Source organism: Epinephelus lanceolatus, chromosome 14, assembly GCF_041903045.1.
Source record: "Epinephelus lanceolatus isolate andai-2023 chromosome 14, ASM4190304v1, whole genome shotgun sequence".
NCBI classification, from domain to species: Eukaryota; Metazoa; Chordata; class Actinopteri; order Perciformes; family Serranidae; genus Epinephelus; species Epinephelus lanceolatus.
The window spans coordinates 30,278,751-30,293,318 of record NC_135747.1 but is presented as its reverse complement, the minus strand read 5'-3'; the positions used below and the strand labels follow the sequence as shown (position 1 = coordinate 30,293,318).

Below are 14,568 nucleotides of genomic sequence, written 5' to 3'. Positions count from 1 at the left end.
TGTTTGAACATCTGAACAAAAGTCTTTTTGACTTCATGAAGGAGAGACATTTCCAACCACTCCTTCTGAAGGAGATTAGACCGATTGTCCAGCAGGTATGTCCTGTTTCATTTCCTTCTAACCCTAACACTTGAAAAGTAAAAACTGATGAAATATCGTTGACCTTATCATTAAATAAATGTCTTTAATAACCTTTCAGCTAGCCATCGCGCTCCAGCACTTGAAGGCTGTCGGTATTATACACGCTGACCTCAAGCTGGAGAACATCATGCTAGTTAACCACGCACGGGAGCCTTACAGAGTCAAAGTGATCGACTTTGGCCTGGCCAGTGATGTGTCAGCTGCCAGGGTGGGCTCGTACATCCAGACCCGCCCGTACAGGTGAGTTACTTGAATTATGTTTGATCTGCATGTTTTGATCTGGCCATCAAAATGGTGGAAACTGTACTTTGTGACTACAATGATCATGGTTGTTTGTCCTCTTTCAGGTCTCCGGAGGTTATTCTGGGGCTTCCATTCACAGAGACCATAGATATGTGGTCTCTGGGTTGCATGGCTGCCTCGCTGTACCTCGGATGTCTACTCTACCCTGGCAGGAGTGAATATGATATGGTAAGTACTAATTGAAGCTTATTCAAAGTTTTCCTCTTAAAAATGTATTGACGTAACCTGCATCATCTTATTTTCTTGTGAATGAATTGAAAAGGCTATCTATATTTTATCTTACTGTTAATAATTTTTCAACCCTTTTCTTGCTGCTAAAAGTTAGCATGAGAGAAATGATTGCTCCGTCATTTATAGAAATGAATATAGAAATGAATCAGTTTTAAAGTCATTCAAAGTCTTTGACCTGGACTCCCTGTGTAACTTGATGTTGTGTTGTATTTTCAGATGAGGTACATAGTGGAAACTCAGGGTCGGCCTCCAGATAACGTGCTCACCCTCGGGCAAAAGACTGGACTTTTCTTCGAGAAATTTAACAACTCCACCACCCGTCTCTATAAACTCAAGGTACCCGTCACTTCACCCCACACAGTCTGGTTAATTATATGAGTGTGTTGTAATTCAAAACTCCCATTCCCATAACCACCTGATGGTTTAAAAAGTTTTACTGTCTTCTTTAAATTCTTTGGTTCAATATGTCTAAGTTTGTTGGACTCACAATGTCAGTAACACTGTCTTTTCAGACACCAGAACAGTACCACGCAGAGACGGGGGTCATGTCGGTGGAGTCCAGAAGGGTGAAGCTTAAGTCCCTGAACGACCTCCTGAATGTAGGTGTTCTTTCTGATTATTCACTGTAAAACTTAAATATGTACTTTTCTTTCTGAAGCATACACAGAATACACTCAAATATCTTCAGGAGGAGTTTTTATTTACTCCTGGAGGTGAGTGAAGACACCCCTGACCTCTGTTTCTTTGTTTATTCATGTTCCAGATTCGGACAATCAGTTCGAAAAATTCTGCAGACAAGGTTGCAGAATTAAATGACTTGAAGATTTTTATGGACATGCTGAAAAGAATGCTTCATCTCGATGCCTCCGAGAGGATTACACCCCATCAGGTGCTGAAGCATCATTTCATCAGCATGTGCCACATAATCAACATGAAAGCCAACAGCGCCCAGTAAGTCAAAGCTGTGATTTCATTCATTTTAACATACGAGTTATTGAGCATTATTAATTCCAACTTGCACTTTTATTGCTACAGTATGTGCAGAAGATGATGATTTATCTCATCTATCTTACTTTATCTGATTGTGTTTGTGTAAACATTTGGCTAAGTTAGCTAATGATTTCTTGTCTTGTAGTGTTCAGTCTTATCTTCAAATGATGGCCGTCTGTCAAAAGAAGACTCGAGCTTCTTCACCTCCATCTCTGAGTGGATCTCAGAAGCAGCCCACCTCCAGTAGTGGCCACCGTGTCCAGCAGAACCCTCCTAGTTGTTCTGGTGAGAGGAGCTGCCTGAGCCAGACCAGTGATCCAGTAAAGTCAGGGATGAAGAGAAAGGTTTATGATCAAGATGAATCCTGTCATCCATACAAAAGAGTCAAGACTGGATGGCACAGGTAGGTTCACCTAAATCAGTCACATCATTATCAGTCAGTTTACAAAGAAGAACTGAAGACGTTTGTCTTACGTTTGTAGAAGTTTTTGTATCAGTTTGACGTCTGTTAGTGTTGCCAATCTTTTCAACCTCCTATTTATCAAATTACAGAGACAACGATGCAGGTCCATCCAACTCCAGCCGCAGCCGGGATTCTCGCAATGACATCCAGCCTAGCACTGCTGTGAGGAGCCCCCGAGCCCAGCCTCTCCATCCACACACCAATGAACAACCCTGCAGCAGCAGTCTGACGCAGGGTTGCATCAGGCCAGGGATGAAGAGAAAGACTGATGATGAAGATCTGAGGCACCGTCAGTTGGATTCTGACTACTATAGAAGGTCAGATGATGACAGGAAGAGGTTCAGGAGAAGCCATGCAGGTTCATCTGCCTCAAGCAGCAGCAGTTGTACACGGAGGTGCATCTCAACACCAGTGAAGGGGAAGATGTGTCAACGTGATGACTGTGAGGACTATGAGGGGTCAGGTTGTGAGAGGAAGAGGGCCAGATTAAATATACAGCCCTTTCACCTGCTGCAGCAGCAGCCACGACTTGACCTACACTCTCCATGGTCATCTGATCAGAAGTCAGGAAGCTGGTTAAGCGGGCAGAGCACCTGTGGAGGCTGGGCAGACAGATGGTCACATAGACAGGACCCAAGAAGAACTCTGAAACAGGACCCTCGGTGTTCAAAGACCAGCCCCTGGGCTATGGGACCCCAGCGGAAGCTGAAGACCAGACCTCGTCGATGGAACCCCAGCGGAAGCTGAAGACCGGACCTCGTCGATGGAACCCCAGCGGAAGCTGAAGACTGGACCTCGTCGATGGAACCCCAGCGGAAGCTGAAGACCAGACCTCGTCGATGGAACCCCAGCGGAAGCAGAAGACCAGACCTCGTCGATGGAACCCCAGCGGAAGCAGAAGACCGGACCTCGACGATGGAACCCCATCTGAAACTAGGAGACAGGACCCTCGGCAATGGTACCCATAGCATGGCTCAGGCTTGCCTTGGACCAGCCCCTAGTTATGCTGATATAGGCCTAGTTCCTATGATACACTGAGCCTCTTGTCTCCTTCTCTCTTTCTCTGGTTTTTCATTTGCTAACATTCATGTGTACTGCATATTACTAACTCAGCTTCTCCATTGTCTCACAGGTTCCCTTGGGTCGTGGCTACACACGACATTTATTGCTTGTCTGTCCGTCCTGGAAGAGGGATCCCTCCTCAGTTGCTCTTCCTGAGGTTTCTCCCATTTTTTTCCCCGTTAAAGGGGATTTTTTGGGCAGTTTTTCCTCATCCGCTGTGAGGGTCCAAGGACAGAGGGATGTCGTATGGTGTAAAGCCCTCTGAGGCAAATTGTGACATGTGATATGTGACATTTGGCTGGAGAAATAAAATTGACATAAAGAAAGAAAGAAAGAGCTTTGTAGTGTGTTTTGAGGAGCTGTGAAGGAGAGCTGAGTAGAAATGTTCAGTTGCAAGTTTTGAAATTAACATCAAGGGCTCTAGTTTCCTGGCGCAGCGCAGGGTGGCGAACCCCGCGCAGAGCTAGTTTCGAGCAGCGCAACCCGAGGCGTGCTCAGTTTGGTAGTTTGGCAGACCGAGGTGCGCTGAGATGGGTGTGGCGGCGCAGCAGGGGGAGGTGTTGACAGATGCAGCTTGGCGCAGTGACAGTTTCGTGCCAAAAGGCTTCGCCGAAGGTGTGCTAAAAGCTCGCCAGCTGAAACCAGGTCTACTGTCAGCGCAGGCCGAGCGCATTCGGTGTAAGCCGAAGTTTGGCTGACGGGCGGACAGTGCACACACGTCACCAAAACCTCACAGGCAGGTTTCCAGAATATCAGGCACATTAACGATGCAATAAATAGACACAAAACCACTATTCAATGCAACTATCTGCAATCAGCACATAAATGTATCTCTATATCGACTGTCCCGTCCCCTGATGTCAGATCAAAGGGGATTGGCACCGTTTGGCACGTTTGGCACACGTAATGGAAACCCAACCTGATTTGATTAACACAGCTGCAAACTAATGAGTTCACATCCTTCTCAGCCAACCACAAACAGCCACAGCATCAGATAGGGAGTATATATTCAGCATCTGTCATCTTAGAAAAGTCAAAAGAAAAGTGCACGAGAGAAACGCAACATTGATTTACAATTGTGGTGACCTCCTCCCAGGCTACCTTTGCATCATCAGCCCATGGAGGTCTGCTCGCAGTTCCGTATATTCGGACACTGCGAGCTTGGACCTCCCGGACCAAAACATCAGTTTCCTCCTGGGAGAAGTTTGGCCGTCTGACGCTGCTGCTCTCTTCCGCCATGGCAAATCGAGTAAACTCTCATTACGCCTTCGCGCGGCGCATTGAAGGGCGAGGAGAGGGGCTCATTTGATTGGTGTGATGTGTGTAAAACCCACTCCACGCCTTCTCTCCTCCCTCTTTCCGACTTGCGCATGTAGGAGGGACGGAGGTGGGAAAGAGGAGTAGCTGCGCCAGGCACACGGTGTGCCAAACTTGCAAAATCCGCCTGCGCCATCGCCTCGCCCGGTCTGCGAAACTAGAGCCCCAAATCTTTCTCTGTAGAGCTCCCAGGACATGAGTGTATCTAATATGTGACTGTTAACTTCAGAATCTTACACCAGTAAGAGGAGGACCAGCAAGCTCTGTCAATACAAGGGACTTGTGACCATAAACTCTGTTCCAGTGTGACTGCAGCCTGTCAGTGATTGCAGACTTTTACTGCTCCTCACACCAGCTAGCTTTGTGTACAATAAAGAAATTAACTGAACCCTTCAGAACCTAATTAATTTTTTCGAAATTGATGTTCAAAAGATATGAATTTGCTTTATTCATTCATCATTTCACCATAATATTCTGGTTTCAGGTATATATATGTACATATTATATTATACATGTACACGTCACTAAATATGAAAGGGATGGGTGTTTCTTTATCTATTAACTGATGCTTCTTTTAGCTACTACGCCCCAAAAATATGGAACACCCTGTCTCTGCCTTAAAATATTAGACTTGCTGGCTCAGTGGAAAGTTTTAAACAACTCAGAACATATCTTTTTAATATAGTCTTTAACTAGCAGCTAAATTTTTTTAATATTTTTAATATGTATCTCTTACAATTTGATTAATTAATTGATTGAATAATAAATGTATTCTTCCCATTTCTCCTTGAATGAAGGTTGTATAATTGCATGGTTTTATTTCTTTGCTGTTGGTCTCTGTAGCTGAAGTGTAAAGCACTTTGTGCATGAAAGGTGCTATATAAATAAAGTTCATTTATTTATTCATACAAATAGGGGCGCAAGGTATTGATGGGTTTAATCCTCCAATTTATGAGCGATGAATAAACTGCAAAAATACATATATCTGTAGCGTAGGTGTGGGTAAAATACAAATAAATGAATAAAATACATCATACCACAGCCACTCTCCTCTCCTCTGATAAGTAAAGAACATTTTTTTTACTTATGTCTAGCAATTCAAGATTCAAGTCCGATTGTAGGTTACTATTCATGTATAGAGATGGGTATAAAACTGGAGGTATAGGGTCTTCTGTCAGAAGTTTTTATATGTTTGCAGTTGTTTACAAACCTTTATTTATTATTATTTTATTGCAAGACAATACAAAATACTAACAAAACAACAAAGACAGTGAATATAAAAGTGAATACAGGTCAGTAAATTAATTGTTGTCAGGAGATAAGGGGATGTGTTGTGTTGGCTGTCATGTGTGTTACGTGTACGTGTGTTAGTGTCTGTGTCACACAGACTGTGTGTTTATACTGTACAGGTTGACAGATGAAAGGATGAAGAGGGAAATAAATAAATAAAATAATAAAAAAGAAAAATAAATTAAAAAAAGAAAAAAATACTATTACTGGTACTACTACTAATAATAATATTTAAATAATACATTAAAAATATCAATAATAAATTAGGAAAAATAAATAAATAAATCTAGTAGTAATAATAATAATTTAATTTCCAAAATAAAAAAAATATGATAAATAAGAAATTATCCTATCCTATCCTATCATAATATTACAACAAGTATTAGAGACTGGCTCCTTGAAGGGGGTGTGTTAGTGGATCTGGGATCAGACCACTTGGGGGACTCGGGTATCCCAGTCCCAGATGAGGAGGAGGAGCCTCGGTGGAGGAAGTAGCTCCACAGCCTGGATGTGTGTATGTGTGTGTGGAGCAGTTACCTCCATAGTGAGAGTGTCGCTAACCACTGGATTGTTAAAACGACAAGCTAAAGTCATCCTCGCCAGGAAAACCACACGCGGACCCGCTCTCGAGGATCAGTTTCTGGGTCTCTCCCCACCTCCCGGTCCAGGTTGAAGCGGTGCAGCCGGTCCAGAAGCGAGCATTATGCATTCAGACTGCAGGCTGCTATGGGCAGAGCGGTAATGGTGGGCAGGGGACCGACAGGGGCCGGGGTTCTCGTCCTGTCGATTCTCATCATCCTCACCACGGAGGGCTGCGGAGCACAGAAAGGTTGGTGCCACACAGCTGCGGTGACAACTGGAGCAGCCGAGGGGGGACAACCGCGGCCACATGCGGCCATGCTGGGGGGTTTAAAGAGTGTGAACACGGGGGTTTTTAGGTGTTTAGAGATGAGCGGTGCACTGTTATTGTCCTCCAACCTTAACACCAACCTTACATGGCCGTGTGTACGTGGAGTTCCGCCTGGTTTACACCGCTTGCCGCCGCCCGTCATGGTGAAACACGGGTGTAGTAAAACCAGGCAAACCGGTTCTGAAAAAAACTGAGATTGTGGGGGAATAACGGCTGCTGGGTAGATCTGTTGCAAGCCGAATTAAAGTGAGGCTTTAACTGTTTAATTAAAAGCTTAAACCCACTGCCTATCACAGACTTGAGTTTCCCAAAAACGTTATTCACCTTTAAATTAAGTGTTTTTGTAACGGAGCCTGGGTTTAACACCTCTACACAGGAGCTTGTGGCCTTGTTTCTTGCTCCAGGTAGCCCATTTTTTGAAATTCACCGTGACTTCCTGCTACAATCACATCAAGCTCAGTCTGCCTTACATGTTGACTATTTACTTTACACCATATTGTACTTAAACATGAATATTAAGTAGGTTTTTAAAGCCCACAGCCAGCCTCAGGTGGTCAGAGTTGGGGGTGGGTAGCAGTGGGGGTATGACTGTAAACACGTGGACACAGTTTGTCATAACTCTAAATTGCAAATGAATTATTACTGAATATTTCCACGTGAAGCACCTTGTTCTGATGAAAACATTAAGATGGATATAAGTTGTATTCTGGTGTGTTTGTGAGCATTAACTCCAGGAAGGTAATCTGAACTCCTGCTGAATGCCATGCAGTTGTTCAGCACTTGTGAGTCAGAGTTGAGGGGAGCAGCTTTGTTTTTGTCCTGTTCATCTGGATAGTGTCCACTGAGAGGCTCTTACATAACTCCAGGCCGCACAGAACATCCACTTAGCACCATGAAGCGTGACTGAGTGTTATCTCAGAGACATGAGTCCTCAGCATCAGCACACACACAATGTGTCTCTGCTTTCTGACAGCTCGGAGGACACAAAAACAAATTCATCCTTTAAAAAAATCTGAGGTCATTGTTTTTAAAAATTGAATTTAAGATGAGTTGAATCATCTTAAATTTTAACTATGTGGTGTTCAAGTGCCAAAACATAAAATCAGACAGCTGCTTCTTAAATTTAATGTTTGTAGTCGGTTTATTGTCTCTGCAGCACAGCCAAAAGTTTTTATTGTCTATAAAACCCAAAGACATCACATTGATTTGGCTTTTATTCAGAGCAGGGCTGCAACTATTTTCTCCATTGATTGTTTGGTCAGTAAACTTCCCGCTGCAAACAAATTAGAGCTGCAACGATTTGTCTATTAACTGATGAGTCAGTGGTTTTCAAAATGTTTGTGCCTAAGGCACTCCAAAGGGCCACAATATCAAGGCACACCTGTAATTATATTTGTGCACAATAGCCTCTATAACGTTTGTTATCACTCAACAATAACACAAATAAGACAGGTAGCTTTTGTGATACTGTCTTCTGTTTCGGTGGTAGGTCGTCTTCGCTGATGCTTTGTTCCAATTTGCTCCGTACAATAAAGCGATCCATTGTCACACTCACAGCTTTGTCCATTTAAATGTTATCATCCCTCACACTGACTGCCAATCAGGGCTTCTGATGTGTCACACAGTTAGAATTCCCGGTGACAAATAGGTCCCCTGTGAAGGTTTTTTACATTAAATTACATTTTTTAGCTAGAGTTTGCCTCTTTATTAGGAAATGGGAGCACACGACATACTGATATAGTTAATTAAAATTCATTCATAACTTTTTGTTTAGGCCCAGTTGAATATTGCAATAATAATGTGTGGTTATCACAAAATCCCACGGCACACCTGGATTGGCATCAACCGAGGCACACTATTTGAGAACCACTGCCATAAGTTGATTGACAGAAAATTCATTGGTGACTATTTTGATCATTGCAAAATCGTTTCAATCATTGTTTTAAGCAAAGAAGCCTAAACATTTGCCGGTTGCCTGGTTCCTAAATGTGAGAATTTGATGCTTTTCTGTGGGGATGCACGGTATTGGATTTTTCACTGATATCTGATATGTCGATATATAACAACTTATTTGACCAATAACCAATACTGATATTGATATATATCCACTTTTTCCCTACCAAGTCATCATCAAGATCATCAAGTCTCATCTGTAGTGGACATTAACATCATATTATGCAGGCATACTCTTATTGTTATGGCCCACCAGCTGATAGAGACATGAAATACAATGTTTTTAATGTATGTAATATTCATTCATTGTGCAAAATGAGAAAAAGCATGTTGGCTGATTCTAAATGTGCTGATATTATTTTGCATCCCTATTTTTCTTTGTCACACATGATAATAAACTGAATATCTTTGGATTTTTAAACTGTTAGTCAGATAAATAATACCATTTAAAGACAGCGTTCCCATGGTCATTGGAAAACCTGGAAGTCATAGAATTTCGCAATCACATTATCCAGCCCTGGAAAAGTCCTGAAATGAGTAAAAATCATTGAAACTTTTGTAAAAGTCATGGAATTTTGTTTTATGTAATTAAAGCGTCACAGTACTTTTCATTACGGCAAATTTACTTTTTGTAGCTGTTAAGGTTACATTGCTGTGTGTGTGATAGCATTTTGTTTACCACTGTATATTTGAGAAATACCAGCCAAGTGGGACAAGAGGAAAAAAAAAAAATATGAAAAAGGTTTTGAAATTTTGTCCATGAATATTTGGGAACCCTGTGAAGACATCACCTTGGGCTCTTGGAAATTATACATGGCATGCTTCACTATTTCCGACATTTTATTGACAAAACAATTATTAGAGAAAATAACTTGCAGATTAATCAATAATGAAAGTTGCAGCCCAGCTTAAGTCCTGTTTTTTGTCCGGTTTACCCAAAGATATTCAGTTCACCATCACAAGACAAAGTAAATCTGAAATTTCTTACATTAGAAAAGCTGGAACTCGAGAATACATGACATTTTTGTTAATTAAACGACTTCAATGATTATTTATCTTAATAGGCCAATCAGTGATCACTGCAGTGTGCCTCACTGCACCACAGTGTGCCCCCATTTTGCAACCTGCAAATCGCAAGGCACACCGCACTGCCGTTTTTTATCGATCACACACTGCTTTCCTGTGTGATCGGGGCCTAAGATTCTTTTTGTTTAACCAGAAACAGACCCGAAATTGTACGGCAGACTCCATTTAAATAAACAGTAATGTTTTCATCCTAAAGCACACTTCATTCAAAATCAACAGAAACAAAACTGCTCCAACAATCATCAACTCTGGTTTAAAATAATCCTTTAATTCACCCAGTTAGATGTGAAAATACGCTGGGTCTATCCACACTAGAATTACTGTTGCTTTGAAGGAACTCCAGTGGCTTTGCCTGTACTGATTTTTGGGTTGTTTAAACAAAAAGGATCTTACTCCTTAACAACAAATATTTATCTCTGTAGGGAACCTTTCAATAATGTTGTCAGACGCTTACAACAATCTGAGCCTGTCAGTCTAAAACAAGCATTTTTAGTGGAAGGAAATTGACGGTTCACAAATGCCCACAGTGGTTATGTTGCAACCTGGTTGCTCAATATTGGACCACTTTCAAAAACTGTTGTGCCCATTAGTCACTTAGACACAGAGACATGGGAAAATAAGGTCCAGGTTTAAAAATACTAAACTTACCCTTGAAGAAAAATAAAGAATAGCTCCACACACTTAAACCCTTTGATATGCTGACACACTGCATTTGAATGAGCCGTATTAGTTATTTGTCTTATGATTCTTGAGCTAAACAAAACTCTTCAGGCTTGTCTTTCCCACCTCCACCCTGTCTGTGCTTTTGTTTTCTGAATCTGTGTGTTTGTGTTGCCCTGCAGGTGATGGCTGTGGCCCCAGTGTACTTGGCCCCAGCAGTGGGACTCTGTCCTCTCTGGGTTACCCGGGGACATACCCGAACAACACGGTGTGTGAGTGGGAGATCGGCGTGCCCCGCGGCAAGAGGATCCACTTCCGCTTCGCCGAGCTGGACATAGAAGACAGCGACTGCCAGGTCAACTACCTCCGCCTCTACAACGGCATCGGACCCGATAGGAGTGAGATTGGTGAGAGTGACGAACGGATACTGAGCTGGACTTGAACCGAGTACACAACTGACAGTGACCTTTTCTCCTCACCTATCCTGTGTTATCTGTATCTTTCCAAAACCAACAATCTGACAGTCACACACTTTTTTCATTCCTTATGCAAATATTTCTCACTTGTCACATGTAGAACAAAAACAAGTCGCAGCTGTCTATAGGATGACTTTCTTTTCAGTAGAGAAGTGTGTGTAAAGCCTCCTACAGACTCTGAGATTTAAGCAATCTTATAAGCTAACTGCATGCTACACTGTGCGACATGGATCTAATAAACTTGGGTACAACATCAAATTTGATGTATGCAGACTGTGTGATGACAGCGCCCACTGAATCGTAGGCTACGACATACGATGCAATAGCTTCCCAAACTAAGTGTGCAAGGACACTGCACGGGTTATTACTTCTCCAAGTGTGAAGCACAACACAGAGGGTCACTTTAATAAATAACCTAAACTTCTGTGGGTACTATATACTGCGGTGTGTCTGCTAGGTTGCTCACCTGGCAGCAGCACCTCCGCCGCCATTTCCTTCTGTGCTTCATTGGTTTTTACGTGATCATGATAAGAGCTGGAGGACACATCATACAGGCACAACTGCATGTGGTTTACCTCTTTGCTGGAATCCCACACATTTCTTTTAGCGCGTTTTGCCTCCATGGCGAGCTGCTATCCATCTGTTTGTTTGGGTTTAGCTTCAGAGCATCATTTCATTCTGCACTTCCATTGGTTGGTTTGTAGACGTTGGTCGTAACAGCAGTCACACAGTGAGATGGTCATCCCAAATTTCTTACACTGTCAGAACTTTATCCCAGGCTGTTTTTGATTGCAAGACCGTGAGAACGAGCGGCCATCTTTGAGCCTTTCTCACTGTGCGATGTACCACTGTTTAAGAGCCACGACCCAAGATAGCGCCATGTTTCTTTCATGATGGTCATCTTTCGTCTGGGACAGCCCAAAATCGCACAGGGTATACCAGGCTATAGGCCTATTTTTGTTTACATCAAATTCTAGCAACCATGAGGGTCTTCGTTTAGCTTCAGACGCTGTCTTTGTCGATGGTTTCCTATATAAATGAAGGCTATCTTTTTTTGGATTACTGTTCTCACATCCAACAGCACAACAAGACATTTTTATGTCTCCGCTGTTTTTCTGCCGCCACGATGCGAGCGCAACTGCTGTCACGTAACTGTGACGTCCACCTTGAGTTGGTCTTTAAACATTCTTGCCATTCGACAAGGTTGGACATGTCATACAAACTGGTTCTTGCAGCCCTCTCCCAAGCTGTATACATCTAATAAGCTTCTTCACTGTCTGTGTTTGAGGACGTTTTACTATTACTTGTTTTTCATATTCCTGTGAAACCTACTGCTACACACAGCTGGTCAGTGATCAGACTTCTCAGTGACCTTTGCCGTGTTTTTAAACCAAGGTTGGAATATTTCAAACCTCATTAAAGATATATCACATTGCAGCCTGAGGAGATACTTAACAGATCTTTACAAGTCGCCCGTGGAAGCAGACTTCAATGAGGAGTATTATTATTGTAATTTAATCTCCAGCATTAGTCAGACTGTGCATTTTTAAATTCACCAAATTGATTTTTATCCCGTCTCTTAGAGTATTTTACCGTAGAGGAGGATGTGGGCAAAAAGAATCTCTACTTTCACCCACTCACACTGCCTCCACTGTGACACTCTCTCTGTCCAGAGTGTTTGTTTACATGATGATTAAGAAATCAAGCCGACGAAACCAGGTTACTCAAGTGCATGTAAAGGCAGTGAAAGATGTCAGCCACATGATGAAGCCCACAGTCAGAATCAGTCTCATGGCAGAGAGCTGCAGGACACACTTCCAATGAGAGGTGCTACTAATGGAAATTAAGCTAAATATTAGACCTGTGGACACACAGTTTTAACAAAACAAGCTGTGGACGATGAATTAAACCGGCCGTTGCTTGATTTTTATGGTGCTGTATAAACGGTTAGAAGAGATCTGCTTAAATAAATTGGGGGAAATGCTTGATTGGATTTCTGCAGGGGAAATCTCACATCACTATGACTCTGTCTGAGGGGATTTGAGTAAATCAAACTCTCAGGTCTTCCTCCTTCATCTACCTCACTGTCCTGCCAGCCCACCTGACCACCATGGGGTCTAGAGCCTTCAGCCACTCTGCCCCCCGTCTCTAGAACTCCCTCCCACTGGACATTCGTAGCATCGACTCTTTTTCCACTTTCACATCCTGCCTCAAAACTCATTTCTTTCAAATAGCCTTTTCAGTCTGACTCCTGTCCGTCTAGTCACACACATGCACTATTTACACAGAATTTCATAATTTATTTTAATGTTGCTTTATTCCTTATCTCGTTGACTTTTTCAATCTGTTGTTATTTTCTCTGTCTTTGCCTGTAAGGTGACCTTGAGTGTTGTGAAAGGCACCTATAAATGAAATGTATTAGAGATGTATAGCCATCAAATACGAATTCTTTCTGCTCTAGTATCTAATTTATCCTGGTTATTTGTCGTTGCATAAATGAAACCGTCTTGTGTAACTAAACAGTCCCTCTTTGTCCCGTCCCTCCTGTGTGTCACCCTGTGCTGTCTCACAGTGAAGTACTGCGGTTTGGGTCTGAAGGTCAAAGAGCTGATTGAGTCCACTGGCAACCAGGTCACTGTCCAGTTCATGAGTGGGACCCACCACACCGGACATGGATTCTACCTGTCTTACTCCACCACCGAACACACAGGTAACAAGATCTCAGCTCAGTGTACCTGTCTGCCCGTCATGTGTTCATTGTCTGTGGGTCGTCAGTCAGGCTTGTTTATGTTTCTGTTTTGGCTCTTGGTGAAGAGTTGCTTAGAGACTGTGTGTGTGTGTGTGTGTGTGTTTCATTCTGCAGCAGGTCCATAGTTTTGTCACTCCATACGTCATCTTTGTATTCAGTTAAAAAGGTCGTCTTTGTAGTTTGACCACTGTGCACAGTGGGGTTTTCTGAAGGTTCATACTTCCTGCAGCCATGTTTCATCCTGTGGTGCATGTTAGGTTTAAAGGAGCAGTGTGTAGTGGTGAGGATTTGAGATTGCAACTAGCTAAAACTTCTCCCATGTGCCAAGCATGAGCTCCTGGTTAGGATTCCTTCAGTGTTCATTCTTCAGGAGGTTTTTAACGGGAGCTGAATTATCAGCAGAGGTGTGTTGGGCTTGAATCCAAATGTTCGGACTTCACCACCCTTGTAGACTCGTGGACTTTGCCGGTGCGTTCCCAGGAAGTCTGGGATTGCTTGGGGTCGTTAAATCCACAATTCATCCAGTCAACAAGGGGCCTGAAACTAACTTTAATCAGACTTCCAGAGTCCTTATTTCCATCATCGCTGTATATGAATGTCTGCAGTCTATAAGTTATTGATTTTGTTCATTCACAAAACAATATGAGATTTACATCTTGTCATCTGCAGGGACAGATGAGCAGGCAGAATGTGACAGCAATTATAATGACTATAATTGTCGCTCAAATGTTTCCATGGCAACGAGTAAAACAGTCTTGATGGCTGTCCATCAGAAGCTTGCGGTCTCTGCCCTCATAGATTTTACATGATGATGGTTAAGTTGTCACAGTACGTACGACTGAAGTCTGTAAGTCTAGACAGTGGACATTTGGATGCAGCCTTCCTATGTCATGTTCTTCCTTTGTTACCGGTGATTTAAAATGGTAAAAATACTTAA

The 14,568-nt window shown here is 42.6% G+C and overlaps 1 protein-coding gene across 2 annotated transcripts in view; it reads left to right on the top strand.

Moving 5' to 3' along the window:
* Positions 1-6,270: 6,270 nt before the first annotated feature.
* The window catches only part of dcbld2 (discoidin, CUB and LCCL domain containing 2), a 25,495-nt gene continuing 17,197 nt past the window's right edge, over positions 6,271-14,568 (top strand). The window contains exons 1-3 of one of the 2 annotated variants that reach the window (XM_033617530.2): positions 6,271-6,626; positions 10,589-10,813; positions 13,455-13,592. In XM_033617530.2, coding sequence (XP_033473421.1) covers positions 6,524-6,626; positions 10,589-10,813; positions 13,455-13,592 — 466 coding nt within the window. In that variant the 5' untranslated portion in view covers positions 6,271-6,523. The remainder of the gene's footprint in view (positions 6,627-10,588; positions 10,814-13,454; positions 13,593-14,568) is intronic. The other variant, XM_033617531.2, reaches the window with a different exon arrangement.